This window comes from Plecotus auritus, assembly GCF_963455305.1.
Source record: "Plecotus auritus genome assembly, chromosome: 8".
NCBI lineage: Eukaryota > Metazoa > Chordata > Mammalia > Chiroptera > Vespertilionidae > Plecotus > Plecotus auritus.
This window is the reverse complement of record NC_137782.1, coordinates 80,204,395-80,221,999: the sequence shown is the minus strand read 5'-3', so window position 1 is coordinate 80,221,999 and position 17,605 is coordinate 80,204,395. Positions and strand designations below refer to the sequence as shown.

General features: G+C 42.4%; 1 protein-coding gene across 1 annotated transcript in view; it reads right to left on the bottom strand.

Moving 5' to 3' along the window:
* Nucleotides 1–17,605, bottom strand: part of PCSK2 (proprotein convertase subtilisin/kexin type 2) — a 284,945-nt gene that overhangs the window by 1,041 nt on the left and 266,299 nt on the right. The window contains exons 10-11 of the mRNA XM_080683185.1: nt 16,484–16,584; nt 3,233–3,460 (exon numbers count right to left, since the gene is read on the bottom strand). Coding sequence (XP_080539311.1) covers nt 3,233–3,460; nt 16,484–16,584 — 329 coding nt within the window. The remainder of the gene's footprint in view (nt 1–3,232; nt 3,461–16,483; nt 16,585–17,605) is intronic.

Below are 17,605 nucleotides of genomic sequence, written 5' to 3'. Positions count from 1 at the left end.
AACAGCCTACAAGTGACAGGGATTTAATTCCTCAGGGACAATCCTCTACCAGGGACTGACAGAGGTGGTGAATAAATATACCCTAACTTCTCCATTCTTCAGTGGGACAACTCAGAGCCCCCAGTGGGACTGAGTGAGCCTAGTTGACAACAGTGGACAACTAGTTGCTCATCAATGTACTCTTTATTGGCTTTTATTCCTCTTCCCTGTCTTACATCTCCACTTCCCCACTTGTATTTCCTGGAATCAACTCTCAAAAAATTGTTAGCACCCAAGTCCCATCTCAAGGTCTACTTTTGTGACAAACCAAACTGAGATAGGAGCTCATAATACCTTCCTTTTAAAGTGCTAAGTTCCTTAATATTGCTAATGTGAGTGTTATTATTATTATAAAAAAGCTGAAATTGGCTTCATTAATCCTAGTGAAGAACAGTCCTTTGAAAGATCAGGGAAATTTGGGAATCTCTTTGATCATAGAGTTAGAATCCAAAGAAGGGTCAATCTCAGCATTTCAGCTATCTTTCCATACAGTCAATCTCCTTTGATGGTGACTTGCTCAAAAGCTCTTGCCCCAGAAACATAATAAAATGGGAAGACTCTAGATTTTGGGAACAAAACTATCTGTTAGATTTCTGCTTCTACACATACCGGAGACAAGTCATTCAAATACCTGAAGTCTCACTGTCACTATGGGTGAGTTTAAATAAGACTGTGCATGAAAACTCTGAGCATGGTACCAGTTCTCCTTCCTGGCCCTTTGCCCATGTTAATATCCTTCTTTGACATGGCTTTTATTTTGGAGCATAAAATGGTGAATATTTTAAGATACAAATCTTGTAGAGCACATCTACAAAAAGATGCTGGCCACACACCTGGCTCAGACCAAAGCCTTGGTTCTGCATTGACCTTGGAGCCAAGGCCATGGACCTGAAGCTTATCCTACAGCTCACTGATAAAAGCAATAGTCTCCTGAGAAACTGAAAAAATATACTTAAACAGTTTTATGGAGTGTTGCCGTGTGCACTCTGCAAGGACGCTGATGCTGAATAATGCATGCAGCATCCATTGGCCGTGGAGATCCAATGGTTAATGGTGGAGGTGGCATCCCAAACACCAGGCAAATATGCATCCAAAATTCTATGAGATTATTGTTTTTCCTTTTTCTACCAGGAGTGTCTAAGTAATGAAGGAGAAGGAAAGGTAAAGTTGCCCTTACTGAGTGCCTACTGTGCACCAGCTTTATGCTGATTGTCTCACTAAAGCCTCCCAGCCGCCTGGTGAGGACAGAGACATTAGCCCCATTTTACTGGTGACAAAAGAAAGAAGAAGCTCTTGTTTTGGGTCCCATAAAGGCAGAATTCAAGGGGCATGTCAATATATATATATATATATATATATATATATATATATTAAAAAACTCCATACATCTTAAATTTTACTAATTTATAATGGAAACAGTTTCTTCTTTGATTATGAAGGCAGGCCATATGCTAGAGTGGTATTAGCTCTTCCTTGGTTTGTCACAAGAAGCCCAGAGATTTTCATTTCCATTACAGTCTTTGCAGGCATCTTAAAGTAGCATTTTGGTCATTGTCATTGCTCTGAAATTACACATGGCACTAGGAATGGCATTACTTAATGTGTTGAAAAAACAAAGGACATATATTACTTCATCACAAATTTGTTTTAAAAAGTTGGTTTCAATATAGTTGGCTTCCTTTGCAATTCCATGTATTTTATCGAAAGCATTTAGAAACAGCATACTAAGATGTGGTCCATAGACTTCACCATACTGCCAAAGAAGGTCAGGGTACAAAGGTTGAGAATTGCTAAAATAAAGGGTCAGAGAGGTCAAAGTATTCTCCAATTTGGTGGAATTAAGATTTGAATCCACGTCTGGGTAACTGACTACAGAAGCTGCGGGTCCTTTTCCAGGACCAAAGGGGAATGGAGGGGAGGACGAATTGTGAGAGGCTCTGACTCTGGCCAAGCTCAGATGACCAACAGAAATAAGGCTGGGGTGGGATGGGATGGTTAGAGATGGATTTACCACCATTGATATGCCATTATCCCAGAGGTGTACCCTCACAATGGAATATGACACAGCGATGCGAGTGAATGAGATATTACTACTCATAATAACTTGGATTGATCTCACACACATAATGTTTAGTCAAAGAAACTGGATACCAAAGTGTCCATACACTGATTTAGCCAGATAAAGCCCAAGAACTGTAAAGCTAATCTTTGGGGGCGGGAATGAAAACAATGGCTGTTCATGATATGTGGGGATTAACTAGAAGGGGGAATGAGGACTCTTTCTGGAGTAATGGAATGTTCCAGTGCTTGATTAGATGGTGGTTACTTTGGTGTATACACTTATCAAAACTCAAATAATACACTTAAGTTCTGTGAATTTTGTTGTATGTACACAAAACCTTAATTAAAAATAACAATGATAAAAACTTCTATTTCTACTTCACTGATGGACCAATGAGGAAAGGAATTAAATAAAGAGGATCCTATTGTCCAATCCTCTTGCCATAATGGGAAGTAGGTTCATGTGGTTTCTGGGTAAGAAACTTCTCACTTAAATCCTTTCAAATGTCTATCCACCTCACTTGGAATAAAATCAAATGCTTACCTTGTCCCACAAGTAGAATGAATAAATTAAGTGTGTTATAGTCACACAAAGGAACATTATTCAACAATGAGAATAAGTGAGCTACAAGTACACACTAAACATGCTTGAATCTCATAACATAATTCTGAGCAAAACAATCTAGATATGAAGGAGAACACAATGTATTATTCCATTTATATTAAGTATGAACTAGGGACTAGGCAAAGTAATCTATGGAGTTAGAAGGATAGTGGGGCGATTATGGTGGAAGGGGATGTGGGGTTTTCTGGGATATTGGCTGTGTTCTGTTCTTTGATCTGGGAGCTGGTTACACTGGTTGGTTTTTGCAATGAAAAATAATGGCATAAGCCACCAAAATAGTTAATGCTCACACTTAAAGGTATGGGTTCTGAGTCACACAACTGTGTTCTACATAAATTCTCCCCCTTCCCAGGAGTTGTGCATTGCTATAGCTCTCTCTGAAAGCTAGTTGTCCCTAAGTCAACTCCAGCACATCTCCCTGACAGAGAGGGAATCTGATACTATCGCTAATGCCATGGCACCATCTCTGGGACATTTCTACATGCAGAAGTCATGGCACCCACTTACTCAGGGTCCTGCACGGAGCCGCCCACACAGTGGAATCTCTCTGGCACCGTTTTCCAGTCTTTAGCCATCTTCACCATGGCGCCTGCATCAAGGACCCCGTAGCCAAAGAGGTGATTAAACTCCAGGCCGACCCCATTCCGCCGCCACTGATGAACCTCATCATGAAGCTGGTTTCGTTTGGAGGTGAGCACAGTCAGATGCTGCATGTCTCTCCAGGTGAGACCCAGACTGGATGCCGGAAGCCATTGGAAAACAAGAATAAAGGGGAGGGCAAGAGAGGAAGAAAGACACAATGACTAAGATAGGACAAAACCCCCTTGTAAGATTTTGGAATATCTATGAACCCCAAGTCAAGGGAGAATTTCCATGCACTATTTAGAACCATTTTATATTTGTCAATTAGAAAAAAAACACACTGGTCTTTCTTACTTAAATGCATTTCAAATGTGCATTCTAACACACACACTGGAATGGCTAAAATGATAAGACTGACAATACTAAGTATTGGCAAAGATGTGGAGCAACTGGAACTCATGTACTTTGCTGATAGGAGTGTAAATTATTGCAACCAGTTTGGAAAACTTTTTGGCTGTATCTTCTAATGTTATCCATATACTTAAGCTATGGCCCATAATTTCCATCCTTAGGTATGTATCCAACAAAAATGTGTGTATACATTCACCAGACATATGTACAAGAATGTTCACAGGCCCAAACTATGAAGCCCTCAAATGACCATCCAGAGTAAATGAGTAAACTAGTTGAGGTGTATTTATAGAATGTGGAAAACTATAAAGCAACAAGAATGAATGAACTATAGCTACTCCGAATAATATGGGTGAATCTCACAAATAGAATGTTAACCTATGGAACCCACACAGTGAGGAGAACATATTGTATTATTCCACTTGCTTAAAGTATAAAAATAGGCAACATTAATCTATGCTGTTAGAAGTCACATCTTGATTGGGGAGTGGACATAAAGGTCTTCTAGTACTGGCAGTGCTGTTTCTTGATCTGGGTGTTGTCTACATGTGTGTGTTTCATTTGTGAAAATGAAGCTATCAGTTCTTCAAGGGCAGATACAATGTCTTCTGCATATTTTTATCCTCAGTGTCCAGGTCACAGGACACAGAACTGCCATTGGCACACTGTCCAGTGAATAAACAAGTCTGCTTGAAAATGCTATTGGTTTTGGAAATTAGTGTCTGATGTTACTCAGTGTTTGTGTGTGTGTGTTTTTTAAATACATTTCTTTATTGATTTCAGAGACGAAGGGAGAAGAGAGAGACAGAAACATCAATGATGAGAGAGAATCTTTGATCAGCTGCCTCCTGCACACCCCCCACCGGGGATCAAGCCTGCAACCCAGACATGTGCCCTTGGCCAGAATCGAACCTGGGACCCTTCAGTCCGCAGGCTGACACTCTATCCACTGAGCCAAGCCAGCTAGGGCAGTGTTTGTGTTTTTTAAACTGCAAGTCATGACCTATTTGTGGCTAGGAAATCAACTTATTGCACATGTTGCCTACCTGGGATGCACATAACAATCTTCTGGTGGGGCATAAAATCCCACTGCTCAGGCCACACCTCAGACCAATTAAATCAGACTCTGCAGGAGTGGGACCCAGGTATTGTAAATCATTAACATTTCCCCAGTCATTCTAATAGGCAGTTAAATTTGAGAACTAATGATTTAATGGATGAGACTATTGTTAAAAAAGTGAATGGCATAGAATAGAAAAGAAGAACAGTATACATTTCATATAATATGGAAAACTATTTTTTTTCTTGGAACTTTTGGTGTGTGTGTGTTGAGTAACAATGGAAAAATTATTTCTCACTGAGAGTCTGGTCAAAAAAGTTGAAAAATCCACACACTATGGTTCTCTTCAGAAGTCAAATAATTAAAAGGACTAGGAACAACATAACTCATTTGATAAACTTTTAACACATGTAGTGTTCATTGGTTCAAAGCTTTGAATCAGAGTCAAAAGATACTAATGATTCATATGCTCTTGAAATGTAGATATTTAGCTTTTAAGGAGAAAGTTGCAAGGAAGGTCAATGATTATTTGAGAAAATTAAGAACATATCTTGGAAATATGATCCCCAGGATGCAGGGAAAGGTGTGAAACTTCCTGAAGTTGATTATGACCAGAAGTTCAGTGTTTTGTCAGAATGGGATTCTGAATTCATTAAACCCAGAATGGTATATGGTTGATAAGTGAAGGATCTGGTGACTTTGAGATGACCTGAGAGCTCTTGACAGGTGGAGTATCTCTTATATTTGCTAAGGGTCTGCCACAAAATGTGCTATGCTTCCTGACATTAGGAAAGGACCCCCTCAACATTTCTCCAAGGACTGATTTTCAGGGGTACATAAGAGGGAGGATGTGTCAGAACAAGAATCTTCTCACTTCTGAAATAAACCGGAACATAGTACACATTCCAATGTAACTGAATTTGTTTGGCCAGCCATTTGCATATGCAGAAAAATAAAACTGCATCCTTTTTAGTTCCCTCTTTTGAGCAATTTCAGAATTAACAGAATACTGTTGTGTAAAGCAGTATTTCATCAACCTGCTTTTAGCTTTAATCCTATCACAGCAGTTCAAGAGCATCTTAGGTAATACCTATCCTATATAATAAAAGCCCAGCAACCATAACGGCAGAACGACCTCTCAGGTGCACTGACCATCTCTCGGTCCCAGCAACCATAACGGCAGAACGACCTCTCAGGTGCACTGACCATCTCTCGGTCCCTCCCCACTGCTGGCAGGCTCCCATTGCCCTATGGAGAATGGGGAACTGGCGTGAGTGGTGGTGGGGGGAGGGAGGTGGCTGCCTGCAGCCGTGGAAGATGGCCCTGATTGCAGGCTAGGCCTAGGGACCGTACCATCACACAATTTTGTGCTCTGGGCTTCTAGTTAAATAACAAAAAATATATTTACAGAGTATCTACAATATAAAGATCTCTGTGGTGTAGGACAAGTAATGTGACATGTTCTTTCCTGGTCTCAAATATTTTATGTAACAGTTGGGAAAATAAGACACATATGTAGAAAAGTACAGCACAATGAAGTGACTCCATGAATATCTATTCAGTGTCCACCATGTCCAGGCACTGTGCTGGTGCTGGGCACATTGTAGGAAGGTCCAAGCCTCAATATTTAAAAAGAGACAAAACCACAATGAGATATCACTCACATCTGTTAGAATGGTTATTATAAAAAAGACAACAAATTCTGGCAAGGATGTGGGGAAAAGGAAACCTGTGTACTGCTGGTGGGAATGTAAATTGGTGCAGCGACTATGGAAAAAAACATGGATGATCTTCAAAAAATTAAAAATAGAACTACCATGTGATCCAGCAATTCCACTTCTGGAATATATACAAAGGAAACAAAAACACTCACTTGAAAAGATTTCTTCACCCCCCATGTTCACAGCAGCATTATTTATAATAGCCAATACTGGAAACAATCTAACTGTCCATTTATAGATGCATGGATAAAGATGTTTATCCATTATGTATAAAATGGAATATTATTCAGTCATGAAAAATAAGGAAATCCTGCCATTGTGACAACATAGATGGACCTTGACAATATTAATCTAAATGATATGTTGGACAGAGAAAGACAATCATATATAATCGCACTTATATGCTAAATCTAAAGCAAATGAACAAACAAAACCCAAACGGATAGAAAAAGAGATAAAATTGTTGTTACCAGAGATGGGGGTGGGGCATTAGAGGAAGGTGATCAAAAGGTACAAACTTTCAGGTATAAATAAGGACAAGGGATCTAATGTACAACTTGATGACTACAGTTAGCACTGCTAGTGATATATAGGAAAGTTGTTAACAGAGTAGATCCTAAGAGTTCTCATCACGAGGAAATTTTTTTTCTTTTTCCTTTTACTATATTTTTATGAGATCATGCATGTTAACTAAACATATTGTGCTAATCATTTCAAAATATATGTAAGTCAAACCATCATGCTGTACACGTTCACATTATACTGTAGAGTGCTGTATGTCAATTATATCTCAATAAAACTGAATAAAGAAAAAGGGAGGGCTATCATGAAAGGGAAGTTAGGATGCTGAGGAAGCCAACAGTGGACCCTTTGTTATTCCAATAAGGGAGACTCAGACTGTGGTCCTCAAGCCCCTGCGTCAGAAGCACGTGGGGGGTACTGACAAAAAGCAGATTCCTGACCTCAATCCTAGCTCTCCTGAATCTGCCTCTGGGAGGTTTTGAGCCTGAGAATTTGCACTTAAGACAACATGATGATTCTTCTGCACACAAATGTCTGAGAACAGTGGTCTAAGATGGCAGTTCTCAACCTTGGCTGCATGTAAATCAAACATCAAAAAAATAATGTCAGACAGGCCCCAGGGATGTTGATTCCATGGGCTTGTCCAATATGCAGCCAAAAGCTTAAGCAAAGCTGATCCAGGGGAGTGTTTCCTACCTTCCTGGGCAGCACGTGGGTGTTTGCTAAAAGTTGCAGCTTTCCAGGCATGACCCAGGAGAGTCTGAGTCGTGGACCTGACATGGCTTTGGATATATTTTTCACAAGCACTGCAGGGATTCCAATGATCAGAAAATCTGAGAAACTTTGGTCCAGGGGGTCATCAAACATCTCTTAGAAATAGCATTTCAAGCCAAGGTCAAGAGCAGTGGTTCTCAACCTTTCTAATGCCGTGACCCTTTAATACAGTTCCTCATGTTGTGGTGACCCCCAACCATAAAATTATTTTTGTTGCTACTTCATAACTTTGTATCTGTGTTTTCCGATGGTCTTAGGTGACCGTGCTAGCGGTTCTCAACCTGTGCAATCCACAGGTTGAGAACCGCTGCTGTAGAGCCTAAGACCATCAGAAAACACAGATATTTACATTACGATTCATAACAGTAGCAAAATTATAGTTATGAAGTAGCAACAAAAATAATTTTATGGTTGGGGGTCACCACAACATGAGGAACTGTATTAAAGGGTCGCGGCATTAGGAAGGTTGAGAACCACTGGTCAAGGGGACTAGTAGGAGTGACTGAGTGAAAAGACAGAGAAGGGGAGGGCTCTAGGGGAGAGAAGGTTCTGGAACGAAGGATTTAGAGGTGGGAGAAAGCAAGCATTATGCAGGTGATAAGCTTGAGAAAACACAGGAAGGCATGAGCCCCAAGTATGACAGGAAGGGAGAGCCAGGAATTGTAAGGCAGGAGAGGATGACAGGCTGTTCACCCACATCAGAACACTGGGACTTACCTCAGGGACAGGCAGTAGTGGCAGAGTTGAGATGTGATCTGATCTTTATCTACAATTCCATGGAGAATGGAATCAAGAATTGTGGGACTGGAGCCTTGGCCAGTTTTCTCAGCGGTTAGAGCATCGGCCCTCGGACAGAGGAGTCTCAGGTTTGATTCCCAGCCAAGGGCATGTACTTTGGTTGTAGGTTCAATCCCTGGCCCCAGTCCGGGTGTGAGCGGGAGGCAGCCAAACGACGTGTTTCTCTCACGTCGATTTCTCTCTCTCTCTCTCTCTCTCTCTCTCTCTCTTCCACTCCCCACCCTCCCTTCCACTTTCTAAAACTCAATGGAAAAACTATCCTCAGGTGAGGAATAAAAAAAGAAAAAATGGGGACTGGAAAGCAGGCTCACACTAATGAGAGGTTGCTGCAGGGGTCTGGCCAGGTATGACCATAAGGAACAAAGCTGGGAGCTGTCACAGGGCCATGCATGAGTAAGTCCCAGGCAAATTATCAATGAAAACTCTTGCACTTGTGCAGCTGGCTTCAATCACTTATAGAATCCTGCAATGCTCCAGGGATAAACACATGTTTGCTAGTAGATTGGTCCTAGGCCACTCAGAGTAGACCAGCTGGCTTTTGGTTTAGAGTAAGTACCCACAGAGAGCAAAGTGAAACCCAGGTCTTCTCGAGGAGACAGAGGATGGTTACATTTTCACTTGGAGAGGCCAAAGCTCCAAAGAAAGAGGTCACTTGGGACACTGTGGAGAAAATCCTGTACAGACATGGCAGAGGTCTTAAGCATGAGAGCGAGGGAGTCCTGGAAAAGCCCGTCTGAAGCCCAGGAAGAGACGGGCCTCTTGTGTCTGAAAGAGGAGTCTGGAATCAGGGAGACTCAGGAAGAGCTGTTTCCTAAAACACTCAAAGCTGGTTCTGGAAAGTGAATTATATGCTTGAGATTGTTCGCCTGTGAATAATCAGCAGAACTGGGTCTCCTACAGGGCTCTGCACTCGCCAAAACTTATAGCTGGTTTACCATCTTCCTGCTAGGAAGAGCAAAGTATAAAGTATTGACTTTTTCTTTTTAGTTCTCTGTGAGGATTACCATGACTTCTACCTCATGATCAAGGCAGCAAAGGGAATTCAGGAGAGAACAGGCATCTTTGGAGGACTTGCACACTGAAATGTTTTCAAAAGGTTGCAGTGTTAAGGTTGGAGGAATGACTTCTGCTAACATGGGGTAAATCCTAGAAGCCAACAGAATTTTAATCCCTCTACTTATTGATCTTTATCTGAACAGAGAAAGGCGTATGAACCTGAGCAGGTAGCTTCATTCCTCTGGGCCTCATTCTTTTTTGTGCAGAAGAAGAGATGTTTGGAGTAGTAAAAGATTTGTTTGTTTTCTTTTAGCTTTAAATTTCAGTTTATTCTCTAAAGTCTGACAGGATTAAAAACCAGTGTCAAAGGTCTAGATTACTTCCAGTCTGAGAAAAATGATGCATTCATAAGTCAAGTTGGTATTTTCTACATAGTCTGTTTGCCTAACTCCTATGACCTGTGAGAGAAAATCAGTTTACATGTTGCCATTGTGTAGCTGTGCTATGTAAAACCTCATCTTGAGGAAATCAAAACCCAATTTTATGTACAACTTTTGAGGAAGAATCAATTCATTCACTTCAGCCTATTGCCTTGGGCAGAATGCATGGTGATACCCTAACCCCAGAAGGTGGCTTTTCCACATTCCATAGTTGGGCCAAGAGAAGACCCTGAGTTGGAGCCCAGGATCCATCCTTAGGGTTTAAATTTCAATCCTGCTATTTTCCAATCATGTGGATTTAGATAAGCTACTTTAACAATCTGAGGCGCAGGGTTCCCATCTATAAAATGGGGTGAAGGCCCGGCCAGCATGGCTCAGCAGTTGAGCGTTGACCTATGAACCAGGAGGTCATGGTTTGATTCCTGGTCAGGGCACATGACTGGGTTGCAGGCTCCATCCCCAGTGTGGGGTGTGCAGAAGGCAGCCGATCAATGATTCTCTCTCATCATTGATGTTCTATCTCTCTCTCCCTCTCCCTTCCTCTCTGAAATCAATAAAAAAATCTCTCTATATAAAAGCCTAAGCGACCAGTTGACCAGTTGCTATGATGCACACTGACCACCAGGGAGCAGACACTCAACGCAGGAGCTGCCCTCTGGTGGTCAGTGTGCTCCCACAGTGGGATCGCTGCTCAGCTGACCAGGATGAGTGGGGCTGGGATGAGAGGAAGAGGCTCCTCCCTGGATCTCCGCAGGCCACGCCAAGGGACCCTACTGGTGCACAAATCTGTGCACTGGGCCTCTACTATATATATAAAATGGTGATAAGGCCTTAGAGGTTTTTTGTAGGGTATAAATGTAGATCACCATGTGATATTAACTAGCATGGTACTGAGCACTCAATAAAGAATTTATTAATATTATTAATATTAAAATATATCTCATATATTGAGCATCAATGTAAGTTTGAAGAGAATAGACACTATTTCCCATATAAATATATTGGTCACAATATTTAAAAGTAAATATTGAGGTATATTCAATCCTCAAATAAACACATATCCAATTAAAAAATGCACTTTCCTAGAGGCATGGTGTCTTTGAAGTAGACCTATAATATACCAGGAAGTCATAGAAGACATGTTGGTGATCTAATTTTCTATTTTTCAGATAAGACAATAGAGATCCATAGGAGGTGAGTGATTGCCCACTTAGTTGCTGGAAGACACTGGCAATTCTATCATATCTATCTTTTTTATTTATTAAGAAAACCCAATTTTATTCAGAACAGCAATGTTATCAGTTATAAAACTATATTTCCTAGCCTCTCGCAGTCTGGGGTGGTCATATGACAGTTCTGGCTAGTGAGAAATAAGCAGAAGCCACTGGGCAGAGTTTTTTTGGAAAAACCTTTAAATGGGGCTGACTCAGCTGGTGGATGTCTTTTTTCCCTTTGCTCCTCTCTTTTTTCTGCCTGAAATGTAAACACAGTGATTGGCGCTCCAGAAGCACCTACAGAACTCGAAGGTGGAAGAGGAAAAATCCAGAAAAAGTTGGATTGCCTGATTCCTGGTGGCACCCCTATACATGCCTGGACTCCTCACCTCTGTATTATCTTTCACATGACAGGATAATAAGCCCTTTTTTATTTATCTATTGTTATTCAAATTTCCTGTTTTCAATCTTGATCTAATACCAGCACCTAATCAGAGGCTGAGTCTAGATATTCACATTCTGCACAATAGCACCCTGGTTCATAGGTTCATAGAGCCATTGCCCTACTGGGTGCCACACACCCCAGTCCACAGAACAGCAATGGGCTGGCTGCTTATGTAGCCCCTTGAGTGGGGTTGAAAAGACAAATTCCTGAACCATTCATCCCCAGGGATTTGTGTTCAGTGACTCTTGGCAGAGAGTTGGGAATCTATTATTTTCAAACTCCCCCTCATGCTCAACTTCACTAGTTATCAGGGAAATGCAAATTAAAACTACAATACAATTCCACTGCACACCCATAAGCATGGCTAAAGTGTATAAGACTGACAATACCCAATGTTGGCAGGTGTGGAACAATTCTAACTCTCATTCACTGCTGGAGGAAGTGTCAGTGGGTACATTCACTTTGGAAAACTACTTGACAGTATCTACTAGAGCTGCACATATGTATACCCCTGACTCAGCATTTTGACTCCTCAGGGGTCCTCAAACTTTTTAAACAGGGGGCCAGTTCACTGTCCCTCAGACCGTTGGAGGGCCGGACTATAGTTTAAAAAAACAACAACTATGAACAAATTCCTATGCGCACTGAGGGCCCCGGACGAGTCGGCTGCTAAGCAGGATAGGCAGCGGCACCCGGCGGGCCGGATAAATGTCCTCGGTGGGCCGCATGTGGCCCGTGGGTCGTAGTTTGAGGACCCCTGCGAGAGCATACCCAACAGAAATGTGTCCTTAACTTCATTAAAAGACATGTACAAGAATGTTCATAGAAATATTACTCATAATAGCCCCAAAGTGGAAACAACTCAAGTACCCATTTATAATGGAGTAATATTCTACAATGAGTATGAACGACTTATAACCAGACACAACAGCATGGAATCTCTCAGACTTTCAGAGTAAAAGAGACTGGTACTTAGACTTAGGTTAACAGTCTTTTTCTTGAGTTGGGTGCTGGTTACATGGGTCTATTAACCTTGTAAGAAGTCATTGAGTTATACCTACTATCTGTACACTTTTCTCAGTGTCTATTATACTTTGATAAAGAGTTTATATGTAAAAATCCATCTCCTGGAAGGTCAGTTTTAGAAACGTTGTTCTAGACCAGTGGTCAGCAAACCGCGGCTCACGAGCCACATGCGGCTCTTTGGGCCCTTGAGTGTGGCTCGTCCACAAAATACCACGTGCGGGCGCGCACGTACAGTGAGATTGAAACTTCATGGCCCTTGCGCAGAAGTCGTTTTTCAGCATGGGCGAGTCTATTTTGAAGAAGTGGCGTTAGAAGAAGTTTAAGTTTAAAAAATTTGGCTCTCAAAAGAAATTTCAATTGTTGTACTGTTGATATTTGGCTCTGTTGACTAATGAGTTTGCTGACCACTGTTCCAGACCAAGCATCTCAAACTCTTAGCCTGCGGGCCGGGCTGTATGGCCCATTTATTTGGCCCGCGTTAGCCTTTGAGTTTGACATGCTTGTTCTAGACCAATATGTGGGCCATTTTACTATGGATGCTTCTTTTGAGCCAAAAATTTGCCTCTTTATGACATCTGCTCCTCAAACCTAGCTCAGCCCGAACAGCACAGATGGTCATGGAAGAACCCAAAATATTTGAAGGTAGCAGTTATCCCTCCCTTCTCTGACCACATGCTCCCATTAAAGAAATTCTTTGAAATTTCTCTAATGGTCACACTGGGACATGTGAACAATATTCCTGTGACTCAACAAGCCACTTTCAAGCATTTGGCAGAAAAGCACTTTATAATATTGAAAAACAGTGGTGACTGGGCAGGACAAAGGAAGGGTTTCCTTTTTCCCCCTGGAATCATGGGGTGGTTATTCTCCCTCGTTCACAGTCCCGAGGGGTATCCAGTGAGACAGGGTAATTTGCTTACTGCATTTCCATTGCTTTGTAAAAGTGTTTTATTGGGCCTCTGGGAGGGAAAGAGCCCTTGATTGCTGTCACATGGTCACCGAGGACTCCCAGTTTCTTGTCTCAGGACAGAGGAGAGCAGTAGAAACTGTTCCTGGAGAGTCTTCCCCTACTCATCCCTCTGGGCTCTTTCGGGGCTATTTCATGCTGACCAGTGGTTTTCACTGCTGGCTACTGGGGCCTCTATGCCCACAGGTGCAGAAAGCCAGATGTGCTCCCAGGCATGGCTCTTAGCACAGGGACATGGCCGCCCAGCTCCCTCGCCTCGAGGGAAAACAAACTCTGAGGCATAAACATTTATACTCCAGAGTTCCTCACGGGATCAAGCTGAGGCCAGAACTCAAATTGCATACTTGCTTGGCTTCTCCCTGTCCCTAACCTGCTTCCACTACTTCCTTCTGGTCTCTTCCTTTAGAAACCACTTGCAGGAAACTCATCTCAGAGTGTGCTTCCAACGCAGGCAGTTGGTGTTCCGCAGGATTTTAGGACTGGCTCCCGTGATGGGCTTGAACCACCTACTGCCAGCTGTCATCCTTCGCTGCTACATGGCAATAGAGAGCATTAAATTCATGACCATTGCTCTAAAACAAAGTGTGCCTAAGTGGTGACTGCACTCTCTTCTAGAAGGATATCTACAAATGTGTGCTCAAGAAAGCTGGTGCGGAGCCCATGAATCCCGTAGCCTTGCTCCATCAATTTGCGTGGTTCCTTTGCATGCGTATAGGCCTGGGCAAGTGGTTTTTGCTTGCCAAAGTCCAAGGTGACTTTGAGTCAAGTTCTGCCCTCTTAGATTTAAAGGGAGACCAGAAACTCCTTCTAGCTTTTGGAGTTCTCCTGCTTCCTGTTCTCTGCCAGGCTCAGCGGCAGGCAGCAGGCTCCCCTGCTTGTCTGCTCCCAGCTGGAGTGAGCAAAGCCAGCTCAGGCTCCAGGGCACACAACAAGCTCTGAGATGCACAGTTTCATATGCAGGAAATGGAGATAATCTGTGAGTAGGTTTTGGTCTCTGCGCTTAATAGAAACTCTTTGACCAGTGTCTATCCCTCGGTGTCCTAACATTTCCACCTGACTTTTGTTAGAAGATTTGAAGTTTGGCTTGGTCCAAAAAGAGGAGTCACTCTCAATTTGGGGCCTTAATTGTAAAAGAAGGATGTTTATGCTTTTTCAGTTTGAAGGCAGAGGGTTGGACTAGATAATCTTTCAAAGTCTCTTCCTATTCTAGGAATCAACTCTTGCCTCGTTTGCAAGTAAAAAAAATGCATTTGTGGAGAGAGACAAGCAGGGCTGCCTCGAGATTAATGCTCAAAGCTTCAGTTGCCTAGCAACAGCTGAGGAGGGGTGGAAGGTAGAGACTCAACTCTGCTTCCCCAGGAACCCGAGTCCAATTTCTCACAAGTGGCTGGTGCAGCATTTTCAGACAACTCCTTACATGGTGGGCATTTGCACTCACACCGAGTGCATGGTGCCTGAAGCCCACATGTTCATTGCTCAAAAACAAGGCTAGTCTCTGGTTTGCACTAAGAGAATATAGAGTAGCAGGTTGTCAAGTACTTCAGCTGGAATATCAAAAGTGTGCCCAGCAGTAGGGATATGTGGCTTCGCTGTGGAATGGTGAGAACAGAGAGGATGGTCTCCTCTTACCTGTAGCTTGGAAGGTTTCCCAGTAAAGCCCATTTCTTGGGCAATACTGCGTGACTTTGCCCACCTTGTCTCAGTGTTAAAAGTGAATTCGCCTTATAAGTTAACAAATCTTGAGTCGGAGCACCCTGTTTGACACATGTTATGAATACCTTGCTAGATACCCAGCTTGAAAATGGTTTTATTTCACTTAGCTGATGGTGAGTATTATTGGAATAAAATAGCCACCAGCTCATCCTGAGGACAAAGAGAAGTTTTATGAAGAAGAGTCGACCTACATACCTCTATTTGATACCTGAGCAAGTAGCTGATATGTGTGGTGGGGTGTCGGTGTCCTGTACTCTCCTAGGGGTACACCAGTACTCTCCCAAGGGTGATTGCATCGGCATTTCTTTTCTGTTCAGGAAGGAAAGGTACTCCCGAAGAGGGAAGAATAAACAGGCTCAGCTCAAGCTTGCCTAAAAGGACAAGCCATTAAAAAAATGTTTCCCGTCCTAGCCAGTTTTGCTCAGTGGATAGAGCATCAGCCCACAGACTAAAGGGTCCTGGGTTCTATTTCGGTCAAGGGCATGTACCTGCTGGGTTGTGGGCTCACTCCCTGGCCCTGGTCAGGGTACATGCAGGAGGCAACCAATTGATGTGTCTGTCTCACGTTGATGTTTTTCTCTCTGTGTCTCTTCCCCTCCCTTTCACTCTCTCTAAAAATCAATGGAAAAATATCCTCAGGTGAGGATTAACAAGCAAACAAACAAACAAACAAAAAAATGTTTCCCTACATCTAAAACTCATGGAGAGATTCTGAGACATGTTGAGTTAATATAATAGATATGTGTGATCACCTGCACAACTTTTCTTAAGGGGGAGACCTTAATGATGAACTGAGTTTCAAAGAACTTTCACAATGAGAAAAACCTCACTTTCAATGTTTACGAGAGCCAGGGTTTTCAATAAAGCCATGTCTGAACCACAGGAATTCTCCTTCTTCCTGTTTGTCTGTAGGATTCTCAAGTGGGCCTATTGTAGTTTTGTGGGGTGTGTGTGTGTGTGTGTGTGTGTGTGTGTGTGTGTGCAGGCTCTTGCATCCACTTTTGCCTCCATGGACACCTAGTGTTGGGTGGAGAGACACATGTTAGTCCACCTTACAGAGCTGACCCTCAGCCCAAGCTGGAAACATACTTAGCCTCTAAAGCCAGAGCAAACACTCCAGCGGCCTCTGGAGCTGCTGCAGATGTCCCAGAATGCCTCAGAGTGCAGTTGCCATACAAGTCTGTGGTTGCCTGAAAGAGAAGATATTGAGCAATGAGTCACACTATTTTGAATCCCAAAACAATATGGAGCAGAGAATTATCTATTTTTTTAAAATTTAAACTCTTCCTTGTTCTGAAGAAGATTAAGATGAAGGTAAGGCTAAATTTAGCACCCATATATCTATTTTAACCATGCATTTTATCTGAGTTTCCTAGTAGCCCTTGCAAAAAGGGGCACAGAATCAATTAGAGTTACAGTGTCCACAAGATAAAAGCAAGCTAGTTGCTCCAAGAAGCACTATCTGCAGCTATTCCAGAGACTAGGGAGACATTTTTGGATCCTAAAATGAGGCATGATAGGTGGAGAGGCACAAGCCAAGAGTTTTATTGCACTGGGATCATCTTTCTGAAAGCCCAAGGGCTATTGCATTAACATGTCTTTTCCATTCAGGCACTATACCAAAGAGGGAAGAATAATCGGGCTCAGCTAAGGCTTGCCTAAAAGGACAGGCCATTAAAAAGAAAATGTTTCTCTCCTTTTGAAATTCATGGGAAGATTCTGAGACATTTTGAGCCAAGATGATCACCTCCACAACTCTTCTTAAGGGGGAAATCTTCTCAATGACCAACCGAGTTTTAAAGAACTTCCACAAAGAGAAAAACCTCACTTTCAATGTTTGGGAGGTTTTTATTAAAATCATGTATGAACCACAGGAATTCTCCTTCTTCCTCTGTTTGTCTGTAGGGGAGAGTGTAACTAACTCAGTGGGTCTATTGAACCACCTCCCAAATTCTTGGCTTGGAGGTCTGAGGAAAGGCTGATCTGTGAGTGAACTATCCAGAGAGAGGAAGAGATCCAAAAAGGTTCATTACACTGTACAGAGATTTATTTCCAAGGGGTTTGGAAAATTCACCATTTTACCTAGTTGCCCAGGAAGGAAGAGTTGCTCAGAAAAGTGCAATCAATAATCTAAGTTAATCTAAGTCTGGCCCTGGCCAATGTCGCTTGGTTGGTTGGGTGTTGTCCTGTGCATGGAAAGGTTGCTGGTTC